Here is a 24,151-nt window from a genome sequence, read left to right as displayed (position 1 = left end):
ACTGTTCTTAAGGACAGTACTTGAGTAAATGTAGGCTACTAAGTTACTTTCCACTACTTGTAATACTTATGTATAATAACAATGCAAAGTTCCTATTTTCTAACGCTGATTAAGTTATTTCCCGCGCTTAACGGCTTCACTTTCCGGTGTAGATTCCATCCAATAGAAGATGAGGATCCGTGTGGTGCCTGGTGCCTGCTCCAATGACCGGCGTGTAGAGTTCCTAAATTAAGCCAATGGGACGATAGCAGCAGTGTGTGACCAAAGCAGGGTCTGCCGGGTTCATTACGCCGCTTCTCCACCCGGCTTGTCTTTTTGGCTCTCACTGCAATGGCGGAACAACAGCAGTTCTACCTCTTGCTGGGAAACCTGATGAGCCCTGACAACAACGTCAGGAAACAATCAGAGGTGAGAGAAGAAAACGTAGCTGTTTTTAGGGGTGACAAGTTCGGTGAGTGTAGAGAGCTAGGCGGTCAGATTAGCGAAAGCTAACAGTTTAGCTAGCCAGATTGGCCGCGCGCGCAGGGAGCTTCACGTCAAGCCCTATAGCCCCACGTGCAATGTGAAGCCGACACCGAGCGCCAGTCGGCTAACGCTAACTGCCCACCACCATGTTGCGTAGTTATTCGAACAAAATGTTAGATCTCACTGATACGAGCCCAGTTGTGACATTGTGTGGTTGTACGCGTATGTATTTGTTTGTGTCGCGCTCAGTGGATTTGATTCAAAGTGAAATATTCCATTTGTTGGGAAACGATCCTAAATTGTCCAGCTGACAGTGTAGCTAGTCATTTAGCTAGTCGAGTACAGGAAGTAGCATGGAGCTACTGTTGCTGGTTTCATTAGCTAGCAATGAAGCTAGTGCTGAACTGAGCGGGTTGCTAAAAGACGGAAAACTGGAATTCAGAAATGAAATACTGACATGCATATTACGTTATAGGTGCAATGATGAGCAACAAAACGACAATGGGTTACGTTACAGATGGAGTTAGAGAGCTGGTTCATTCAGAGGGCGAGCCATGTTAGCCGTGCTTATACAATGGCCTTCAGTTATTTTATCGAAGTCTTTCTAACAGAACTGTTTTAAACCTGCTGCTGTCGCTTTTTAGGTTTAATGTCACACATGAAGCACATTATCTCAGTTCCAGCACGTCACTATAAAAGGTCGTCTCAGGTCTTCCATCCCCTCGCACTGGATTAGTTTCCCTCGGAGGATTTGTTTGGACTCAGTCTATCTGGCCTATTCACACCATGATTCCACCATGCGACTCTTGTCGCAGCAAATCATTGTTACCCCGGTTTACCTCTTTAGCACCTGACTTTTGGATGGGGTGATTGAAACTTATCACATACACCCCCCTCACTGGCAGTCAGCGTTTCTCTTTGTACACTACAGACTGTTTGCCGCGATGCTAAGCTCAACGGGCTTCATCCTTTATTGAAACACTCCCTTTCTGTCTTGGCCACACAATAGGAATTGAGCTGTCTGTACAGAACTTTAAACCCATATTTTAACAGTTAGTCTGCAGCTTCTAAACAGTTGTCTAGATCCGCAGTTTACCCCATTCAAGCCATGAAGTACAATATTGTTGCACACTTTAAGTTGGGGAGTCGAGGTGCCATCTTTTTTTATTATGTTTTGAGGTTGAAGTAGTTTTCTTCTCATTAATATGAGGGAGCTTTTGTTATTGCTAATGGAAATATTTTAGTGCTCAGTATGTTTGTTAAAAATGTCAAGTTGTCCATATATGCTGGGAAGTAATTTTGGCAGTTTAGAGTGTGCTATGAAGTAATTGTTCATGAGTAAAAGCACTTTTATGTTAGTTGATATAAGGCAAAAGATGATACTGAGCCACTGGGAGCTAACAGCTGGTTTAGTAGGAAACTTTACCCCGAAAATGAAAATCTGTCATCATCTACTCATAAAATGCTGATGAAAAGTTTCATAGTCCCCAGCTACTTCAGTTGTTTAGGAGAAGGCTGCAATGCTGTTTTGCTGTGAATCCCCAGAAATGTTTTGTAGACTATGAAACATCACCTGACTTGTCACTGGCATGGGGGTGAATAGATGATTGAATTTTCATTTTTGGGTGAACATTTCCTTTTTATGGCAAGTTGTTTACATACACTGCAATAGTTGCTCACTTTAAACATGCAGTTTCTATTTTAAATTAATTTTGTCAATGATACTCCTCCCTGTTCTGGCTCTTTGTCATGCAAATAAATCCAGTTATGGTCAGATAATCACGTTTCTCCATTTGGAAAGCTTATCACTCAGTGTGTCTCCTAGGATGGAGTTGTGGAGGTGTCACACGTGCATATGGATGGGACAAAATAACGATTTGGCAATATATTGTGATGCTCACAGACTAGCAGTTGGTTTGTGTGACCTCATGACCCACTGACATCATGGATCTAACAGCTAGCTGGCTGTCATTCATTCTTCCAGTTTTTCATCTAAATTAGGCTATCCTTTTCCTACCATTAACTTGCATCAGCACACACAATGTACATCAGATCAACCAGGGTTGTTTATGTTAAGTCTACCCCTCTGGATCCCATGATGTGGGAAAGACATTGTGTTTCTTGAGAGTGATATGGTAAAATGTCATTATAAACTGTTAAGTTTATGTTTCCCATATACATATTTCTTTTACCAGTGAATATCAGGCCTACAGGATAAAGGGATATTGGTACAGGCCTTTGAGGCTTATTTTACCCACAAGCAATAAACATTCAGTTAATAAAACAAGTTAGGGCTGCAACGATTAAATGATTAGTTGTCAACTGTTAAAGTAACTAGTTTGATCGATTGAACTGTTTGAGTAATTGGTTAATAGGGTTGGATTGTGGACAAAACAACAAGAACTTAATATTGGGCTTTGGGAAACACTGAATGATATTTTTCAGCATTTTCTGAAATTTTATCAACTAAACAACTAATTGAATAATCAAGAAAATAATTGTTAGTTGCTCCAAAACAAGTTTTTGAATAGCCACATCCATGTTGATACTTTATCAATAAAAATTAAATTAACAATTATGAACCCACCTTGGCATGCGTTTTAGTCTGAAGTGTGCTATAGCATATGTGGAATTACAGGTATGTGCAAAATGCCATTACTTTGTGACTACAACAAAGCGAAAACAACACTGTTGCTGGTAGACATTTTTCACAGGGCTAAAATCGTGCATCTGTAAGCAAGCACCACATGGCATGTCTCATCCTCACCACTGTCCATTACTTTTCTTTGCAGGAGACCTATGACACTATCCCGGGTCAGAACAAGATCACATTCTTGCTGCAGGCCATCAGAGATGCAACTGCTGCAGAGGAGGTTTGTTCACTCAACACTGACATGTCTGTGTCCTGACACATCATGTCACCAATGAGAATCCCATCTGCATTTCTTCATAATCTTTGGAAATGTGCCACTTTGATGGCATTTTAAGAATGTAGTCGGGGCCTCACCCACAGCCTGACTTGAAGGCTTGTTATGAATCACGGTTTTGACATTTGGGCAGTCATGTTTACAGAGTCCACCAGCTGCTTGGTCCCTCATGCTTCCTCTCATTTCTTTACCTTGAGGCTGATATTTTTAGAGTCTTGAAATAAGAGCAGGCAGAGGTGCTTGGCCCAAGGAGAGTGACTCTGCCTTTCTGAGAGCTTCACATTTCGTCACTGTTATGACCACTGACTCTAAACATTTCCCTTTTTAATCCACTAAATGTCGAACCTGAACCTATTAATATCATTGTGGTATTTTTAAATTCTAAACTACCAAAGCCATTTTGGTATCGAAACAAACAAAATTCTCGTCTTGTCAAGTCCCATTGTTTCATGTTGGGTGATGCTGAGAAGCATGGCATGTTGGAATAGGCCCTTGATAATGCAGCGTGCTACGAGTGACACACAAACAGCCAATAATTTAGCAAACAAATCCCACGTGTGCTCCCTCCTTGGTTCATTTAAACACCCGGTCACATTCATAGGTGCTATGAGTGATACGCAAACAACTAATTGCACCATCACTATGTGACTGACAACAGTAGAGCAGAGCATGGAGTGAGGCGTTATTATCCACATGTAAAACTGTCACTCACAGTAGCTCTGGTAATATCTGCCTTTCTTCTGGTCTGATTCGACAGGTTATGATCCATAGTTTCTCTGGTAAACACACCAAACTTATTGGCCTCTGTCCGTGTTCTCCATTAACATAAAAATGATAACCTGTGTACCTTGTTAAAGCGGGTAAATTCAAGCCCTTTTTTTTTTGCATGGTCTTTACAATTTATTTATTTTTTTTTAATGGGACGGGTCATTAAAAATGATAAATAATTGTCTTTATTGACTGATTATGAAAATTCCTTATCGTGATGGATTTATCAACCATATCGCCGAGGCCGATGCTGAAACCAGTGTTTTGTCCACTCAGGTCAAACAAATGGCAGCAGTGCTCCTGCGGCGGCTGTTGTCATCGTCCTTTGAGGAGATCTACCCAGGCCTGACCCTGGAGATGCAGACGGCCATCAAGACAGAGTTGCTGACCAGCATCCAACAGGAGAGCACGCCAAACATCCGCAAAAAGGTCTGCGACATCGCAGCTGAGCTCTCCCGCAACCTAATCGGTAATGCTGCTGTGGAAATGTGAAGCCAATATTATGTTTCCTCATTGTATGATTGTGTTGTGACAGAATTGTCAAATAGGGTAATCATTTCACTCACACTTACAGTCATGGAAAAAATTATTAGACCACCCTTGTTTTCTTCAATTTCTTGTTCATTTTAATGCCTGGTTCAACTAAAGGTACATTTGTTTGGACAAATATAATGATAACAACAAAAATAGCTCGTAAGAGTTTAATTTAAGAGCTGATATCTAGCCATTTTCCATGGTTTTCTTGATAGTAACCAAAATCACTTAAGTTCTTACATCAATAGCTATGGCACTGTACTGCCAAAAACACTGCTTTTAAGCATTCCATGTTTTCTTTTCTGTTTGCTTTAAACACATGATACACACAGGAGTTAGTACTTGATTGCGTAACCATTGTTTTTGATGACTGAAGCCATGCGTCTTGGCATGCTCTCCACCAGCTTCTGACATTGTTCTGCTGTCACAGCAGCCCATTCCTGTTGCACAAATTCAAACAAATTTGCTTTGTTTTTGGGCTTGTGGTTCTCCATTTTGAGTTTGATGATTTTCCATAGGTTTTCAACTGGATTCAGATCTGGTGATTGAGCAGGCCAAGGCATGGTGCGAATGTTGTGGTTCTCCATCCAGGCTTTAACTGACCTTGCTGTGTGGCAAGGGGCATTGTCTTGTTGGAAAATCCAGTCATTCGAGGCAGGAAAGAGTTTTCCAGCTGATGGAAGAAGACTGTTTTCAAGAGTAGCCCTGTACATGACCTGGTTCATTCGCCCTTCACACAATTGCATTTGCCCTGTTCCACTCATACTGAAACAACCCCAGATCATCACTGATCCACCCCCATGTTTTACTGTAGGGGCAAGACAGTCTGGTTTGTAGGCTTCTCCAGGCCTCCTCCTAACCAGTAAGTTAGCTGGAGTGGGCATCAACTCAAAATTGGATTCATCACTGAAGAGAACCTTAGCCCAATCATCAACAGTCCAATCCTTGTGATCCCTAGCAAAGAGTAACCGGGCCTTCCTGTGCCTTTCGTTGATGAAGGGCTTCTTCCGTGCTCTGTGTGACTTCAGACCAGCTTCAACAAGTCGGTTTCGAACTGTCCTTGCCGAACAAGTCACATTTCTCGACAGTGCCCACTCATTTTTAAGGTCCCTGGAGGTCTGACGACGATTCCTGACACAGGAACGGACGAGTGCACGGTCATCTCGTGGGGTAGAGAGACGTTTCCTCGCGGCCAGGTAGCAATTTGGTAGTGCCGTGTTCGGCTTGTTTTTTCTTGTTGTAATGAACAGCTGTCTTGGAGATCTTTAGTTTTTTTGCTACCTGTCTCTCACTCATGCCAATTTCCAGCAGTGCCAAGATGGCTGCCTTTGTGGCTTCACATAATTCTTTTGTTTTAGGCATTATGTGAGAGCTGACAACTTCTGAGTTGTGCTATGGCTTGAATGTAAGCAGGAAACCACTCTAAGCCTTTGCATGTGCAGTGCTGCTTATGACATGAAATGGCCTCTTATATACCCTGGGAATACAATTAAGCTTAAGAATGTCAAATAGGACATAAAGTATTATGTGATCAGCTGCATTTTTTGTCGTGTTCATTGTATTATACCTTTAGTGGTACCAGGTATTAAAATGAACAAGAAATTGAAGAAAACAAGGGTGGTCTAATATTTTTTTCCATGACTGTATGTTGTTCAGATCTTTTTAATTGTGTTGTCTCTCCTAGATGATGATGGGAACAACCAGTGGCCGGAGCTGCTCAAGTTTTTGTTTGACTCTGTCAATTCTGACAATGTCGGCCTGCGAGAAGCTGCTCTGCACATATTCTGGTGGGTTCACTTCATCCTAAAAAATGTATTTAGGCTATATACTGTAGTTCAATCATTTAAGTCAAACTAGTTTCAAGTTGAGATGAAAGACCTGGTGGCTAAAAGTTGCGTTTCTTGACCTCTGTAGGAATTTCCCAGGAATCTTTGGCAACCAGCAGCAGCATTATATGGAGGTTATCAAACGTATGTTGGTTCAGTGCATGCAGGACCAGGCAAACCCACAGGTAAGATCTCAAAAGTTGATTTTGGCCATTTCGTGCAGGCAGCTGTGGCTCAGGGGTAGAGCCAGTGTCTTGTAATCGGAAGGTCGCTGGTTTGATTCCCCTGGTCTGCATGTCGAAGTGTCCTTGGTCAAGATACTGAACCCCAAACTGCTCCTGATGTGCTGGTTGGCACCTTGCATAGCAGCCACCGCCATCAGTGTATGAATGTATGAATTACTGTAAGTCACTTTGGACAAAAGTGTCTGCTTAATGCCCTGAATGTAATTTCATTTCCTGTTTGTTTCATTCATTTATATTAATTTCTGTCAAATTCTCCTTCAGATTCGTACCCTGGCAGCTCGGGCTGCAGCCTCCTTTGTTCTGTCAAATGAAAGCAACACAGCACTGCTGAAGCACTTTGCTGACCTGCTGCCGGGCATCCTGCAGGTGAGATAACATAACCCCTGTCTGACACGTGACCTTTGGCTTTCTTACATTGACCCTTGTGTTTATTAAATTTGGTAGGGATGCAAAATATCAGTTATCGGTGTCGGCTGAAATACACCAGTACCTGCTTCTCGAGAAAACTGTTTAGTAGTAGTAATTTTCTACCAACAAAAGATATTAATTGATTCCTGAATCGATAATATAACAAGTGCTTAGCTTGCTAGGTCGATGCTAACACATAATGGGTATTCACATTAACGAGCTAACGGGGGGGTTACCATCGCAACCGCGATAAAAATATATTTACAAACGTTACGTTCAATTCACATACATCACATAAAGCATGTGTGTTTATATTTATAGGCATGTACAGTATTTCATATGCTCTGGAAACTAAATTATAACTGCAGACTTTACATTGCTAACTCAATCTGCTACTCTGTAGCTTCAACACTGACCAGCTACAGCAAGCTCAAGGGTTCAAAATGCAAACTCAAAAATTCCAAATCGGTTTAAAAATACAGCCACCACTAGTGAAGATGTTGTATGCCAGGAGAGGGCAGCACACATACATCTTGATGTTTTCTATTGTAATTATTCTTATAGCACCAGGTTGATGAACAGGAACAGCCAAATGTAGCAGGTCACTTCGTAAAGTATATATTTTATTCTATTGTACATTTTATTTTCCAGTTTTGAGGTCTGGTACATGATTTTAAAGGACAGTTTTCAAGATAAATTTTATGTGAAAAATGTTTAAAGGCTCACATTTGTGCTGTGTCCAATTTTCAGGGCTCTATTAAGGCATAACATCTTACTTTATTTTATTAATGCAGTAGGAACGGCAAAATGTAGCAGTTTACTTCATAAAGTATTTTATGTACCAGATTTATATGCAGTATTGCAAGATGCAACTGAAATAAAACCTAGAAAGTTTGACATGTGATGTGCTTGTTACTGGCATGACTCGAGATATATTGACTCTAGAAGTAAATAATTTAACTTGTTAGAACTGAAATTACATTTTTTGTTATTACAGAGTAAAGTACAGAAAAAAAATCCAGGTATTGGTTCAAATGTGAATGGTACCAAACCCTAATCCTCAATAAGCTCTACTGCAGCAGTGTTTAGTGAGTATTTTTCTGTCAGTGGTGGTAGAGATGGAGGTTAAGCTCTAAGAAAACCTAGCCTTATGTATTCAAAAGTTTTTCTCACCTTTTCCCCCCGTTGTACCGACAATCTTACCGATCGTGACCCCTGTACCAAGGTACGTACCAGATCGTGACTTCTGTGTCCTGTTACACCCCTACTGACCCCAGCTCCTGCTGTTTTTAATCAGGCAGTGAACGAGTCGTGCTACCAGGGAGATGACTCTGTACTCAAGTCCTTGGTGGAAATTGCAGACACTGCACCCAAATACCTGAGGCCCAACCTGGAGGCGACTCTGCAGCTCTGTCTGAAAGTGAGTCAAAAGCAAATTAAATTTGCTTTAGATGCATATCTGTAGAATTTAAGAAAAAATGTTTCAGTTTGACTGTAAGCCTCTGTTTGTAAAATGTTGTCTCTTTAGCTGTGTGCTGACACCAACCTGACAAACATGCAGAGGCAATTGGCACTGGAGGTCATCGTCACCTTATCAGAGACTGCAGCAGCCATGCTGCGAAAACACACGGCCATCGTGGCTCAGAGTGGTGAGAATTCGGTCCACCATCAATTTACCAAACTTTGTTGCTCTAAATTTTGGACAATATTTAGACAATATTAATATTTGTTTGTGTTGTTTTTAGTGCCCCAGATGCTAGCTATGATGGTGGACCTGGAGGATGATGATGAGTGGGCCATGGCTGATGAACTGGAGGATGATGACTTTGACAGGTAAGACCTGTTGTTACACCAAGAATCCACAGTACCGTCCTCACCACTGACTGGTCAAGCAGAAATGTCCAACTGTGTGTCATGGAGGATTACTTTAATGCAAAAGACCTCAGGGCTGATTAGTTGCTGTGTCTAAAAAATGGTAAATGGTTTTGGTATAATATCCTCATGGTTTCGGAGAAAACTTTTCACGTTCTAAAGAGCCTCTGTAAGAGTTGCATCTTTTGTCAGATATCTTACAGATAAAACATCATCTGCACTTGCATACAAATGAATAATATTGCCATCTTAATTTAGAAGACAACAAAAGGATCAGAATGTGACATGTTTTATATAAACAGAAAAGGTAGCTAGTATAGCAAAGCTACATTAAAATATGATATATAAAATGTATATGGTGAGAGTTTTAAAGCAGAGTTTATCGCTGGACTGTGTTCTTTTTGACGGACAGTTTGGCCTTTTTAATATTACAGAGGGTAGACACCAGACGCTGTGCCACAAGAGAACAATGGAGAACTAAGATCACTGGGGTGATGTGCTTTTTCACTGAGAGAAAATGCTGCACATGACTACCCAGTTAATCTCTTCCATGTCTTAACAGTGGCAAAGGCAAACATGCATTATATATATTTAAGTTGCCTTGGCAACATCTTCCTGGTCCCACACTATTAGATTATTCAATAGGCTATTAATGAATTCATTTATTTGGTATATTTCCCACCAGACATTTTGGCCCTTGATATATTTATCTGCTTGACAACTACAGCTGATACTGGCAAAAAAAGCTGGCACATGCTGGCTAACGTTAACCCTGGTTTGGAAAATGTGTTCATACACTTGTTGTGTGTTGAGTGCTTTGTTCCTTGTCACCCTCCAGTAATGCTGTTGCTGGTGAGAGCGCTCTCGACCGAATCGCCTGTGGTCTGGGAGGAAAGATCATTTTGCCCATGATCAAACAGCACATCATGCAGATGCTGCAGAACCGTAAGTAAACCATTAAGTAATCTTAACAGTAAATATTATGTTTACTTTTAATTTCATTACTTTGTTTTCAAACTAAGGAAACAAATAGCTGCTTAGAAAGTCGTTAAACCTTTCAGTTAGACTTAATTACTTGTGTAGCATGAAATGAACCCAGTGTGTTTGTCACTAGCTGACTGGAAGTACCGCCATGCTGGGTTGATGGCGCTGTCAGCCATTGGTGAGGGCTGCCACCAGCAGATGGAGGCCATCCTTCAAGAGATCGTCAGCTTTGTCCTACTTTTCTGCTCTGACCCAGTAAGAACCACACAACCTGGAACTTGATTAGTGAGCAAAATGTGATGGATGGAGTTTTCTCTTGTTTCAAATTTTCACTTATTGGTTACTAATGAACACATCAGATTATGGCTGGGTATTGGCAAGGACTTCATGATATCATATGGGTCACGATACATTGCAATACAATGCATATTGCAATATTCCACATAGAACGGTATTGGCATATTTGCACAGTTGCACACTGTTACCGAACACACTGATGTAGCTACCATGGGGTGGTTCCTCATATGGGCAATATGGGCAGCTGCCCAGGGGCGGCTTTTGTCGAGGGGCGGCATGAGCGCCCGCAGTAACTGGCTCTGGAAATTTGTGCTTCACAACAGCCAAAGGACAGTTCAATATAACGATAAGCAATAAAAAATAGTAAAAAATAAACAATGTAATAAAAAGGTAAGAAGAGCTAGAGCAGAAATAGAATTATATAAACATAATATGTACAAATAAACAGTGTAATTATAAACAGTGTGGGCAGTGTATTGTTAATAAATAATAAGGTGGCGCTGAAGGTGAGGTTCATGCAAGCTAGGACCGCTACTGGTAACTACCATAACAATTTAAGTGCACCCTCGTACTTTAATTTGACACACTGAAACAGTGGAAACACTGAAATTGGAAAAAAAAAACATTAAAATAAAGTCTAGATGCTGTATTGTAGGCAACTGGACTTGTTTCAGTTTTCTTGAAGACGTTTCATCTCTCATCCAAGAGGCTTCTTCAGTTCTAACTAACTGGAGGTGGAGTTTGCAGTAGGAGTAGCACCTGGCAATTCAAGGCAACTAACCATACTGCAACATCTACAGGAGCGGAGGTTGTAGGCTATTGACAACCTGTTTGAAACATGAATAATTTCTTAAAAGTATGATTTTTGGAGCTGGATATTGATGCAGTATATTGCGAAAATATACAATGTGATATATCGCTGTATCGATTTTATTTATTTTGCACAGCCATTCATCAGATTCTGTATTGCATTGTGATTGACACTGGCTTGGTTTTCTCACCTCAGCACCCAAGGGTACGCTATGCTGCCTGCAACGCTATTGGACAAATGGCCACAGACTTCGCCCCAACCTTCCAAAAGAAATTCCACGATAAGGTAACTACACTGATATGTACAGCTTCGAACACTTTAACATGTCCCAGTGTTTACACGATCACATCATGTAGATGATCAGATTTTATAAATATGGTTGTTCAACAATTATCTTCGCTTGAGTGTAAAAATTGCACTCTGCAGCCCCCAGTCAATGTAGACATTTTCATATGCATATTTGCTGAAGCGTTTAGATATAATTCATTTATTGCCAAGTTGAAATTAAAATGGTTTGTAACTGAATTGGCGAAGCCATTTTGTTAGCGGTGATTTTTGGATAGTACTGGATCGAGACAAGCACAATCACTGGTTTAAGACACACCTTCAAGCCGGTAGCCTAGTTGTGGTGGAAATGTAAATCCCGGAGGCGCTGGGCTGCATGCCAAACGTAGTAGAGCTAGGCCAGCAGATGTAATGGAAAAATGGCATTACAGTATTCACTGACTTAATTTACTATGACTTTGCAGATGCAATGCATGTTAAACCACCTGCATACAAAACGATACAAAATTGGCTCCATTTCAACCAGCTACAACATTAAAATCCAAATGTTCATGTTACTGTATAGATTTAGTAATCTAATGATAAATTCACCTAAGATTTTGAATGTAGGACTTTGATTTTAACCCTCTAGGCGCCAGAGTTTATTTAGGAAAATATTCCGTTTGGATTGTAAGATTTCAAAAGGCTGTAGCTTGGAAGTGGTGAGAGATAAATTCATAGTGTAAATGAGAAAAATATTCATAATGACCTAAAGTTTGTGATGGGAGTAAATTTAATCATCTAATTTGCATATTGTGACGTCACCAGGTGACTGAAAGTAACTTTCAGTAAAACTGATTTTTGAACATATTTACACAGAAAAAAAATATTTATATTGTCATCTCATCCTCAAAATAAAGGAACAGGAGTTTGATTGGAGTAAATTTACTAATCTAATTTGTATGTCACCAGGTAAAATTCAGTAAAACGGAATTCTGAACATATTTACACATTAGATTTTTTTTTTTTCATCCTCTCATCCTCAGAGTAAATGAACAGGAATCTGATAGGAGTAAATGTCCTAATCTAACTTGTAAAAAGAAAAGAAAACTCTCGCAGTGATCAGCGTGTGCTGCTTGTGTGACAGTGTGCGCAGCTGCAGCATCGTCAGTCACTCGTCTCTGACGAGCGATCGTCATCAGAGGGAAAATCATCCCCTTCTGAATCGCGATCAGCAAAGATCTGTGCAAGCACCTCATCCGCACTGTAAAGTCTTTTGGGCATTTAGTTTTTTATTACAAAAATCGCTATCTGTCTCTCGATCTGTCCAGCACACTTCCGCCACCGCTCCGCGGATCTCTCCTCTCCCACTCTGCCCGCTTAGCCGCTGCCGCTCCAACAGCCGGTGTCGGGTTTCAAACTTTTTTTTCTCAGGTATTTTGCATAGAAACACACCCCCAAATGACGTCAGGATTGAAGCTGAATCTATTGGCTATCTAGTGGTAGCAAGCAGTAACAGCACAAGGCAGTAGATTTAAAGATATGGGCTGTTTTAATGAGCAATGTTGCCTGTCGCAATAATGCGACTTTGGCGCCTAGAGGGTTAACAAGATGTTTTATATCATTGTCCTACTTTTGATAAAAGACCTCAGTACTTCTTCCACCACTGTGGTTTGCCATTAAATTATTGATCTTCTCTGCAAAGCAACGAGAATGCCACTTGCTTTTACATATAATAAGGTTAAATGAATCATTTTAAATGAATCATTAAATCCTCCTGTACTGTACGTTTTTATATACAGCATACACACAGTATATCTGTTTACTGTTCAGTTTATTACAGGCATCTTGCAACTGGAGATTATTTTTAAGACCATTGCCTTCAGTTACAGTGTGGGTCACTCCATAGTTGTTTTCTATGTGAAGCTATATGGTACAACCTTGTAGGAAAATGCATGTCACCACCTAGCATGGAATGCTGGAGAGGAATCACAGCTGATTCCCAGCAGATGTTTTATTTCCCCAACTGTTCTGCAGTAGAAGATGGCGAGCATATAGTGATCTAGGCCCCTGCCTCCAGTAGATCCTTATACAGCGCTGGTGCAAGTGCGTTTAGGGCATGTCCAACTCCCTTTTGCTCATTTAATGGCGATAATCTGGGTGCAAAGTAAGGCACGTGGTGCAAAGGGGTTGTATTTAGATTCTGAAGTAGTCATTCCTGTGTTTTGGGTGTAACCTAAAATAAAACAACTTGAGTGTCGTCTTACATTCCTTTTGAGAGCCAGGTGTGCCAGGACCTGGAGCATTGCTATTTACAGTGGCACTCATCTTCACTAAGGGGGACAGGTGTGTGGTCTGTGGCTGTTGCACCCTGCCGTTTCATCTGCTCCATCAGCAACTGTCAGACTGGATATGAAAAAATACACTGATATTTAACTGCACGTCCCTCTTTGTAATAGTGATGGGACCTCCGACTGATGATCAGGCTGGACGGGTCATAAAAATTATCATTCTGATCAATATGGGTGGGATATGTAGGTCTGTGAAATACATCTTTTAATGAGGAAAATATTAATGACATTACCTGCAGCGATCCTCCAGCAGTAGAAATGATGTGTATATCTCCCTTAATGTGCACATTTGTGCACAGGGAACCACGGATGAACTTGATTGTTTAACCCCTGACTCACCAACAGGATCGGTTAGTATTTCTATGTTACAGTAAGGATGACTACAGTTAAGCACGTAGCTACATGTACATGGTTGTAAACAATACCGTTGATGACTGATGTGACGTTATGGTCTATCATTGTAATATTCTATTATTGAAGGAAAAGTGCATAGCACTGGAAATGTTTAGCCTAGCAAGAACACCTTAAATCCAGCAACTAAGGAGCATCTGTTGGGGTTAACTGTTAGCTAGCGCAACTAGCTGTTAAGATAAAAACAGCGTATCATCATGCTCACCTGGTATCCCAAGCTCCAAACTGATGTATCTCCAGTCATTGTTTCTCCTGTTCCTCCATCTTTGTTTTGGCTGTCCTTTCAACATGATGTTGTGAAAGAGAGGGTGTAGCAAGTTCTGTGTAGCGGATTGGTGTTTCAGTTACATGACCTGTGGTGCGCTTGCTGCGTTCAAAAAAGTTGGGGTTTTTTAATCTTGGCGCACTGTGGGCAGGCTTGTCATTTAAATGAATGCCAACACACTAAACACGCAGCATGTGAACGGCCCCTAAGAAGACTCTAACCCTGCCTCAACCCCACTAGGTGATTTCAGCCCTGCTTCAGACCATGGAGGATCAGAGTAACCCTCGAGTGCAGGCGCACGCTGCTGCTGCCCTCATCAACTTTACAGAGGACTGTCCGAAATCACTGCTGATCCCTTATCTGGACAGCTTGGTGCAGCACCTTCATGTCATCATGGTAGCAAAGCTGCAAGAGGTACAAATTAATCCTGAAATGTTGTTTTCTGTTTATTGCCATCTAGTTCAGGAAGTCTACGGGCTGTCATGAGTCTTAAGTGTGTGTGCTCTTCTGTCCTTCCAGTTGATCCAGAAGGGCACCAAACTGGTCCTGGAGCAGGTGGTGACGTCCATTGCCTCGGTGGCAGACACAGCTGAGGAGAAGTTTGTGCCATACTACGACCTGTTCATGCCCTCCCTCAAACACATTGTGGAGAATGCCGTGCAGAAAGAGCTCCGGCTGCTGCGTGGAAAGACCATCGAGTGCATCAGCCTCATCGGCTTGGCTGTGGGCAAGGAGAAGGTACATCTGCATAGGATGGTGTTAGACTATCCACTGAGCTCTGCCTATTTCACTGCATATATAGTCTTCAAATGTCTTCATATCTGTTTTTCTGTTCTAGTTCATGCCAGATGCCTCTGCAGTCATGCAGTTGCTTCTTAAAACTCAAACAGACTTCAATGACCTGGAAGATGACGATCCTCAGGTAGGAACACATAAACATAAAATTGATCGTCCAGTTTTCTTGATAATACCATTGCTGCATCGTCATCATGTTTGTTTTTGGTTAAGATCTCATACATGATCTCAGCCTGGGCCAGAATGTGCAAGATCCTGGGGAAGGAGTTTCAACAGTACCTGCCTGTGGTTATGGGTCCACTGATGAAGACTGCCTCTATCAAGCCAGAGGTGGCCCTGCTCGACAGTAAGTAACACAGCAGTCAGTAAAATCCTAAATTAACAGGTTTTCAAGGTTATAATGTGCAAGAATTAAAATTAGCAGAAATTGCTTCATTTTCAACATAATCAGTTGTGTCATGTAAACTGAAAATCTTTAGGTATTTGAAATAAAGCTATCCTGTCATATTTGTTTGTCTCCTGGCCTCAAAATGGCAAGAAATGAATAAGCACGATCAAAACATACAATGTTAATATAGACAATTTTAAAGCGGTTTAAAGGAATTCTGAGTGAAAAATATTTTATGAATCATTACTTTGGCAAGCCGTCAGAAACAATGTATTTATGAAAGTGTCTCTTGTCTTGTAGCCCAGGACATGGAGAACATATCAGAGGATGATGGCTGGGAGTTTGTCAACCTGGGAGACCAGCAGAGTTTTGGTATAAAGACGGCCGGTCTGGAAGAGAAAGCCACTGCCTGCCAGATGCTGGTGAGGGACCAACACTGAGACATAAAAATGTCTTACAAAACTGTCAGAATCCTGAGCGTGTCAGATTTGATAGAGCAACAGGTGGTAGTTCTGACATAAAAGCCATTCTTCCATCTATTCGTAGATTATTGATGTTACTGCTGTTGTGTTTGAACCATGTTAGTGGGACTGAGACATTGTGTGTTGTTGCAGGTGTGTTATGCCAAAGAGCTGAAGGAAGGTTTTGTCGAATACACGGAGCAGGTGGTGAAGCTGATGGTTCCTCTACTGAAGTTTTACTTCCATGATGATATCCTTTTAAGCCTTGGCCACACTACACAACTTCAGACGTCATCAGATCGCTGTACACTGCACAACTTTCTGTCTTGTAAATGGGAGTCGTGCTTTGTACATGACATGACTGATCAGTGCCTGGGGTCAAAAATGACAAGATTACGCACGTGGTCCAAGTTGTTCGTCTGCTGATTTGTAGTGGAAAAAATTAAGTGTGTGTCATCCCCCCTCTCTGTCATCCATTACTGTTGCTCTCCAGCTGTCCTGTCAAATAAAGCCATGAAAGGCCAACAGAATAATTACTAAGCAAAAACATAACAATCCATGGAAGAAAAACCCTAAGCACACATGTTAAAGTAATGAGGTGTCTTTTGCTCTGTGCATGCAGTTGAATAGATTTTAGCAGTCAGTCCTGGGAGAAGAGGGGATCTCAGGACTTGATGATGGTGTTTGATATTTCCTTAATTGGCTCACGTGTGCGGGTGGCAGCCGCTGAGTCCATGCCCCTGCTGCTGGAGTGTGCACGGGTTCGAGGCCCAGAGTACCTCACCCAGATGTGGCACTTCATGTGTGACGCTCTAATCAAGTCCATTGGCACTGAGCCAGACTCAGACGTCCTGTCGGAGATCATGCACTCTTTTGCCAAGGTAACTGTTTTTTTCCCGTTCCTTGTTAGCATTACCATTGTCATTGAATATTTGAATATATTTAAGGTCATTTAGAAACCAGGTCTGTGACTCATGGGACTTTGTCTTTCCTGTTAAAGTGCATTGAGTTGATGGGAGATGGCTGTCTGAGCAACGAACATTTTGAAGAGCTGGGTGGCATTTTAAAGGGAAAACTGGAGGAGCATTTTAAGAACCAGGAGCTCAGACAGGGTGAGTCTTTGATACCAATTTCCCCCCCAAAAAAACAAAAAAACACTCCTTAATTCTTTGATTTAAACCCGGGTGCTCTTCTCACATGAATCCAGCTTGGGCACAGTCAGTCATCCCAAACTCTTAAAGATTTGAATTGTCATCAGTAATAAATCTGCCCTCACACCTCATTCCTAACAACATTCTCTTTCCAATGCCTGCATGTGTTTCTTTGCATTACTTGAGGATGACGGGCTCAGTTAATACAAGGAAGTGTCTGTGTGTGGACACTTGTTTGTCTTTCACAGCTAAGAGACAGGATGAAGACTATGATGAGCAGGTGGAGGAAACATTACAGGATGAGGTAAATATTTTTACCTCAGTAGAAGAGCTTGAGCTAAAAACTCAAATTATGTTGGCCCATGATTGTTGAGGCGCAATTTTTTGAATAATACAATATGAGCCCACTTTCATCCTACAGGATGAGAACGACGTGTACATCCTGACCAAAGTGTCGGACATCTTGCACTCTGTGTTCAGTAGTTACAAAGAGAAGGTGCTGCCATGGTTTGAACAGCTGCTGCAGCTAATTGTTCAGCTAATAGTAAGTACTTCGTTTTTTTCACATCAGTCTTATTATACACATTTTTCTCTGTATTTTCACTAAAATTCAAAGGACAAAAATGTAAACTCACTAAAAGACCATTAGATGGTGTTAGTCATAATACTGATTATTCAATACACATTACATCACATATCCAGGAGTTTTAGAAACACATCTCACTCAAAAGAATGTATATTCTATAATAGGAAACCTTAACACAACTTCTGGAAGAACTGAGATTAAACACGAGTTACCAGCTACGAGCCAGGCTGAAGTATAGGCACTGGTTAACAAGGTATCAGCTAATATCAGTTTTAACATTACAAATTTTGATAACCCTCTGCTATCAGTGTATCAGGAGTGTGAAGTAGTTTGCTTTTGGTCACTACTTGAATGGGAACATTTTGAACAGGCACTGCACTAGTAATACACAAAAAAGCGTTGCATCCTTATTTGAGAAGCTGGAAACAGAATTATTTTATTTATTATCAAAATAGTTGCTGAAAACTATTAATCAATTCAAAATAGATGCTATTAGTCAGTGAGTAATTTTGTAAAAACAAAAAAGTGATTCCATCTTGTGATTATATTCTGGTTTCTTTCTTCCTCTAACGGTAAACTGAATATGTTTGGGTTGTGGACAAAACAAGACATTTGAAGTATTTATGTTGGAAAATCGTGAAAATGTCAATCAGTGGGTCCCGAAAACTGACCTTTTTATAGACCCAATAACTAATCAATGAATCAAGAAAGTAATCAACAGATTAATTGACAATGGAAAATATAAGAACTGCCACTAATGATTAGTCTATTCATTGGCTAATTGTGAAGTTTTTCTGAATGTCTGTTTTTCTTGTCTGTAGTGTCCCAACAGGCCGTGGGCTGACAGACAGTGGGGTCTCTGCATCTTTGACGATGTCGTAGAGCACTGCAGCCCCTTGTCTTTTAAATACGCCGAGTACTTCCTGCGACCAATGGTGCAGTCACTTGGAGACTCGAGCCCTGAGGTTCGGCAGGCAGCCGCCTATGGTGTTGGTGTCATGGCTCAGTATGGAGGAGAGAACTACCGCCCATTCTGTACAGGTATGGCATGGCATTGGCCTTTACTGGAGATGCAGATGTTGTTGCAGTTCATTGTCTTGGGTTAACTGGATGATGTCTTTGGCTGTTTCTTTGGTCCAGAGGCCATCCCCCTGCTGGTTAGAGTCATTCAAGCGGCTGACTCACGCTCCAAGGAGAACGTCAATGCTACAGAAAACTGCATCTCTGCAGTTGGAAAGGTCATGAGGTTTAGGCCAGAGTGTGTTAATGTCAACGAAATCCTTCCCCATTGGCTCAGCTGGCTACCACTCAACGAGGACAAAGAGGAGGCTGTCCACACATTTGACTTCCTGTGTGACCTCATTGAAAGGTACATCCACCTTATTTGCCCCCTTATTTGTTGAAGTGGAGATGCCTCTTATAAACTAGAGGATGACCAAACTGCTGTCTGTTTTTTTTCTCTACAGCAACAACCCCATTGTTCTCGGACCAGACAACTCCAACCTGCCTAAAATTTTCCTCATCATCGCAGACGGAGTTGCAAATGAATCAGTCAAGAGTGAAGATGCTTGCAGCAAACGGCTGGCAAATGTCATCCGTCAAGTACAGGTGAGCCATCACTGTCATTGTGCCATGAAACTACATCTGGATTTGGATTCCAGCTAGGGCTGTCCAAGGGTTGTGCCGATTTTTAAAATAAATAAATAAAAAAAATAAGATGAAAAAATTGCTACGAGTTGAAGACGGGTAATATTGAATTTCATCACTAGCTGCTGAGCTAGCATTGCAGACTAGGAGCTCAGAGCATTGGGGCAGTTTTAGTGTTTACTCAGTTAATGGGCTAGTTGGTTCTTCACATTCTGTTGATGGGTTTATTTAACATCTGAATGTTTCTAACTAAAAGTCTTACATATTGCACATTTTTAAATGGGTTACAAACTTGAAATGGCAGTTTTGGACAGAGGAAAGGGGAAAACCTCATCAGTTTGAATGAACAACAGTTATTTGCTATGTAAATATATAGTTTAGTAAAGATGTCCTGAGCAGAGAGCGATGTCAGACTCTCTCTGTGCGTTTTATTATTATTGAGCTTCTCTGTTTTTTTGTTTTGGATAGCCAGTCTGGCCACGCGAGAGTCAGACTGCCTTGTTTAGACACAGCGAGCAGGGTTGTGTATGGTCTGACTTTTAGGGGACAAATACCAGGGTCAAGACTGCATTTGCATGAAAATATGTCTAACCTTCAACACTTCAAAAGTGGCCCAATTCTGCAGGAAAACTGCAAAAGTCTGCAGGGGAAGACCGCAGACTTGGGCTACTAAGTATTTTAATGCAAATGCAGACTTGACTCTGGTGTTGTCCCCAAAAGTGGCATAAGTCAGAACACACACACACTTGACGTGCCTTTGCTCTCCGCCTGCCTCTTATTCACAACTCTGACAAATTGCAAGAAGTCGCATGTCTTTGCTTTTAAAGCCATGTTCAGACCAAAGATGAGGCAGAAGCAAGAACCATGTTTGCATTGTGTTTTAGAATAGAAAATACATTTCTGTTGAGTGGCCTGCCATAAATCAGTCTTTAACTGTATGAAGTGGTTTAGAGGTTTACCCTTTTGTCTTGTCCCTAGGTGTCAGCAGGATTATGGACACAGTGTGTATCAACACTGAACGAGACGCAGCAGAAAGCCATACAGGACCTACTTAATACTGCCTGAGCCTCGGCCCCATCACCTCCCCACTCTATTAAAAAGCCCATGAAGAAAAGTTGAGTTCCTGGATCTCCTCCATACACTCCCTCTTCTTCCTCCTGCTCTGATTTGTAGTGTGTAAGGACGCCGGCTTCACCCCCACCACCACCACCACCACCACCCCCCCACCCTACTATTATATAAGTCCACTTATATTCAGCTGACTGGGGGAGCAGGTTGGATATTTATGACAATGGAGGACATTGGCCATCCACCTCAAAGACTTAACCCTGTATCCAAGGAAATGGGAATGAGAGTAAAGTGTCAGTCATCCCCATCTTCTCACAGTTCCATGTCCTTTATCTGGATGTCTTGTTTCCAACCATTCCCTGATGTTTGACTTCGCATCCAGAGGGACTCATTCTCCTAGTCCCCCAACGCAAACTCATTGGACAGTCAGGCTCAAAGGGCCATCATGTGGGTAATGGGGACAGGACATTCTAATGGACTGAGCAATTGAGTGAGGTGGAAATGCACACTGGGTGATCGCTGCCCGTCTCCTGTGAATTTTTTTTTTTTATAAATATATTTTTACTTTTTTTCTTTTCTCGTTCAGTGTTCCCAGTGTTACCTGGGGGGAATTGGCCTCTGTCTGACTCAGAGGGTATGTTTCAAAAGGAATGGCATGTTAAGTGGCTAACTCTAGAAAATATAGATAGCTAGTAAATTTACATCTTCGTTGTCTAAGAGAGTTGACATTGATTTAAGCAGCTTTCCTCCATAGCCTTCCAGATAGCTGTTGAAAGGAAATGAAATGTTTGCTGAACGGTTCTTAGCCCTGAAGGTAGCAGTGTAAGGGGCTCTCAGAAAAGAGCAATAATCTGTAGTTGGTCATGGCCATATAGTGAGTGACAAGTTGAAGAAAGAACTGTTGAGGGAAGTGAATTGTAGAGTATTTGTAAAGTGCGTGCTACCATACTCTTAACTTTCTGGTTTTGACCCTTTGCAGTCCTGCAGGTATGTGATGGAATTCCAGAAACTACCAACAATAAAATTCCATTTGAGAATTCTGAGAAACATTTTTTTTCATTTGAATTACTAACCAAAGGGTATAGCTGTTTTGCACAGGAGTTGGATTAAAAGATTAATGCTCTCACATCTGTTTTTCTTTATCAAGCTAGACTCAAGAGATTGTTGGCTTACCATAAAGAGTCAAAGTGTGGGGGGAAACCAATAGTCTGGATCTTTCCAAACATCAAAAATGTGTCTAGCAGAGTTGAAATGATCAATCGATTGTTGATGCAAAGAAAATTAATTGCAAACTATTTTGATGATTGATTTAATCATTTAAAACAAACAAAAAAGACCTAAAGGAAAAATGTCAAACTTTTGCTTGTCTTGGCTTCTTAAATGGAGGATTTTCTGCTTGCCTTTGTCATTTATGATAGTAAATGAAGAGTCTTTGGGTTTTGGACTGTTTGTTAGACAAGAGAAGCAATTTGAAGATGTCACTTTGGGCTCTGGGACACTGATTAGCATTTTTTACAATAGAGTTCTAGGTGCAGGCTTTTAAACTGTGTGGGAGTGTCCTTACAGAGTCGTCAAGGACGTGTGAGCTCTGAGTTTCAGAGTCGTCAGGGCCACTTGTGGGTCATTGACTTAACCGGCCTTCATGTGGGTTGCTAGGGCTAGGTGAGCCCAGGTGTGAATGGTTAAGCTGTCTGGGGAGAGAACTCAGTACTGCACTGTAGGTGGGTGATAAGTAGGCCCAAATGTGGTCTGGGGTTAAGTTGGTTCTGCTGGACAGAGTCCTGTCCTGTAGCAGGCGTTTCTTCACCATCTTATTCGCTTCTTGAGTGGGAACACATGTAAAAAGGGATGCAACATCAGAAGATGCATTGTTTCATCTGGGTCTAGTGTTATTTCTCTCACCTTGTTGGCAAAATCCGGTGAGTTTTTGATGTGGTGTTGAGTGTTATGATTTTAGGATGGTGAAGAAACGCCTGCTACAGTACAGCCTACTGTCCAGCAGAACCAACTTCACCCCCAACCACATTTGAGCCTTACGTGACGTCTGTCTGACGACCACCTACTTCCAGTACAGTGACGGTTTCTACAGACAGGGACACCAGTGAGCCCATGGTACAGTCGTGCTAATAGTGGCCAACCTCTACATGGATGCTCAATAAACATCATATCCCAGTTGACTTTAAACCTACCAACACACTGAGGCAGAAACTTGTCCATCCTAAGGACCAAACACCCAGGCATAAACAGAGTAATGTAGTTTATGCTGTTCAATGCAGTCAGGACTGCACAGATTTGTATGTTGGGGAGACAAAACAACCTCTCCATAAACATCTGAAGGAGAAAAATCATTCCTTTGAGGACAACAATGTAAACATCTTGTCCAAAGAAGACGGTCGTTCCAGTTTGACATAGATGGATTCTTTTACTACTCCTTCAAAACAATCTGTCTTTGAACAGAGGAGGTGACCTGCGACATTACTTATCACCCACCTACAATGCAGTACTGAGTTCCCTCCCTGGCACTAGCAAACCACATGAAGGCCGTTTAAGTCGACAACCCACAAGTGGCCCTAACTACTCTAACTCCCACACAGTGTAAAAGCCTGCAGCTCCCCTCCAGTTAGTTAGAACTTAAGAAGCCTCCTGGATGAGAGGTGAATCGTCTTCAAGAAACTGAAACAAGTCCAGTTGTCTACAATACAGCACCTACAATTATCATGACCTGGATGACAGAGAACCTTCAACATGTTTATAATAGACATTTTTACACTTGCTCAACTATAATGGTACTCAGCTGAGTGCATACCTCTGCCAAGACCCAACAGTCTTTTGATTTAATCAAGCCTAATCCAAAACTGTAGCCCAGTATCACTTTACATTTTGAATGACCAATATCTGCTTAACCATAATTTAAAATCACCAGATTTAGGATATGCATCATATTGTACACACATTGTTCATCAATTTCTCTGGGAATAAGGCATGGATCTTTAGGGGGAAAAATCTGGCATATTTAGGTGTCTGGTATGTCAAAAAAATCCTCAACCTATCATGCAATGTTTAGAGAAAGTGATAAATTTCTGGATCCTTCCCTTTTATCTGGATCAGCACCAAAAGGTAATGGGGTCTGTTCTGGGCCAAGACCCATCCTTGATCCAGTTTTCTGAAAATCCACTCAGTAGTTTTGTGTGATCCTCTTGACAGACCAACTAACAAATGGACATGGGTTTAAAATTGAAGAAATAAGCTACAATATGTAAGCATCTTTTAAGTAGCTCAACAGGTCATTAGCTTAAAAATATATAGCATAAAAAACTCACTACTGGCACCATCAATGCTTATTGTTATTAAACCTTAATACAGGTTTTATGTCCTGTCTGAAAATAAGTCATAATTTACACATTTCAAGTTAATTTCAGGTGGGTTTCTTTTGTCCATTCGGTGAGGTTTGTGTAAAAATACTTTCTAATCGTCAACCTTATTAGAAAAGCTTTCTTGGCAGAAATCCCTGACGGGAACATTAACCTGAACACCACCCATAATTCTGTTCTGTGATGTCTAAGCTCAACCCAACCCTCAACCATATGCCATCATCATGCTAGTACTAATAGTCAAACGATTGATCAA

General features: G+C 41.3%; 1 protein-coding gene across 1 annotated transcript; it reads left to right on the top strand.

Moving 5' to 3' along the window:
- Positions 1-259: 259 nt before the first annotated feature.
- kpnb3 (karyopherin (importin) beta 3) lies at positions 260-21,561 on the top strand. The gene is made up of 26 exons (XM_073462347.1): positions 260-408; positions 3,258-3,338; positions 4,437-4,629; positions 6,379-6,481; positions 6,609-6,705; positions 7,027-7,131; positions 8,471-8,593; positions 8,702-8,822; positions 8,919-9,006; positions 9,884-9,990; positions 10,160-10,284; positions 11,333-11,422; positions 14,669-14,842; positions 14,948-15,166; positions 15,267-15,350; positions 15,437-15,569; positions 15,912-16,033; positions 16,226-16,322; positions 16,781-16,953; positions 17,073-17,184; positions 17,472-17,527; positions 17,645-17,767; positions 18,631-18,850; positions 18,950-19,178; positions 19,276-19,417; positions 20,435-21,561. The coding sequence occupies exons 1-26, from the start codon at positions 331-333 to the stop codon at positions 20,519-20,521; spliced, it is 3,282 nt and encodes a 1,093-aa protein (XP_073318448.1). The 5' UTR covers positions 260-330; the 3' UTR covers positions 20,522-21,561.
- The last annotated feature ends 2,590 nt before the right edge of the window (positions 21,562-24,151 follow it).

Source organism: Pagrus major, chromosome 24 (assembly GCF_040436345.1).
Source record: "Pagrus major chromosome 24, Pma_NU_1.0".
Lineage (NCBI taxonomy): Eukaryota > Metazoa > Chordata > Actinopteri > Spariformes > Sparidae > Pagrus > Pagrus major.
The sequence above is the reverse complement of the archived record's forward strand: the minus strand, read 5'-3'. Positions and strand labels throughout refer to the sequence as shown.

What these genes read in the sequence shown, in the direction of transcription:
- kpnb3 (XM_073462347.1), top strand. Translation starts at nt 331, where the DNA reads ATGGCGGAACAACAGCAGTTCTACCTCTTGCTGGGAAACCTGATGAGC. An exon ending in CATGCAGATGCTGCAGAACC is followed by an intron (nt 9,991 to 10,159) that starts GTAAGTAAACCA and finishes GTTTGTCACTAG; the next exon opens with CTGACTGGAAGTACCGCCAT. An exon ending in AGCTAATTGTTCAGCTAATA is followed by an intron (nt 17,768 to 18,630) that starts GTAAGTACTTCG and finishes TCTTGTCTGTAG; the next exon opens with TGTCCCAACAGGCCGTGGGC.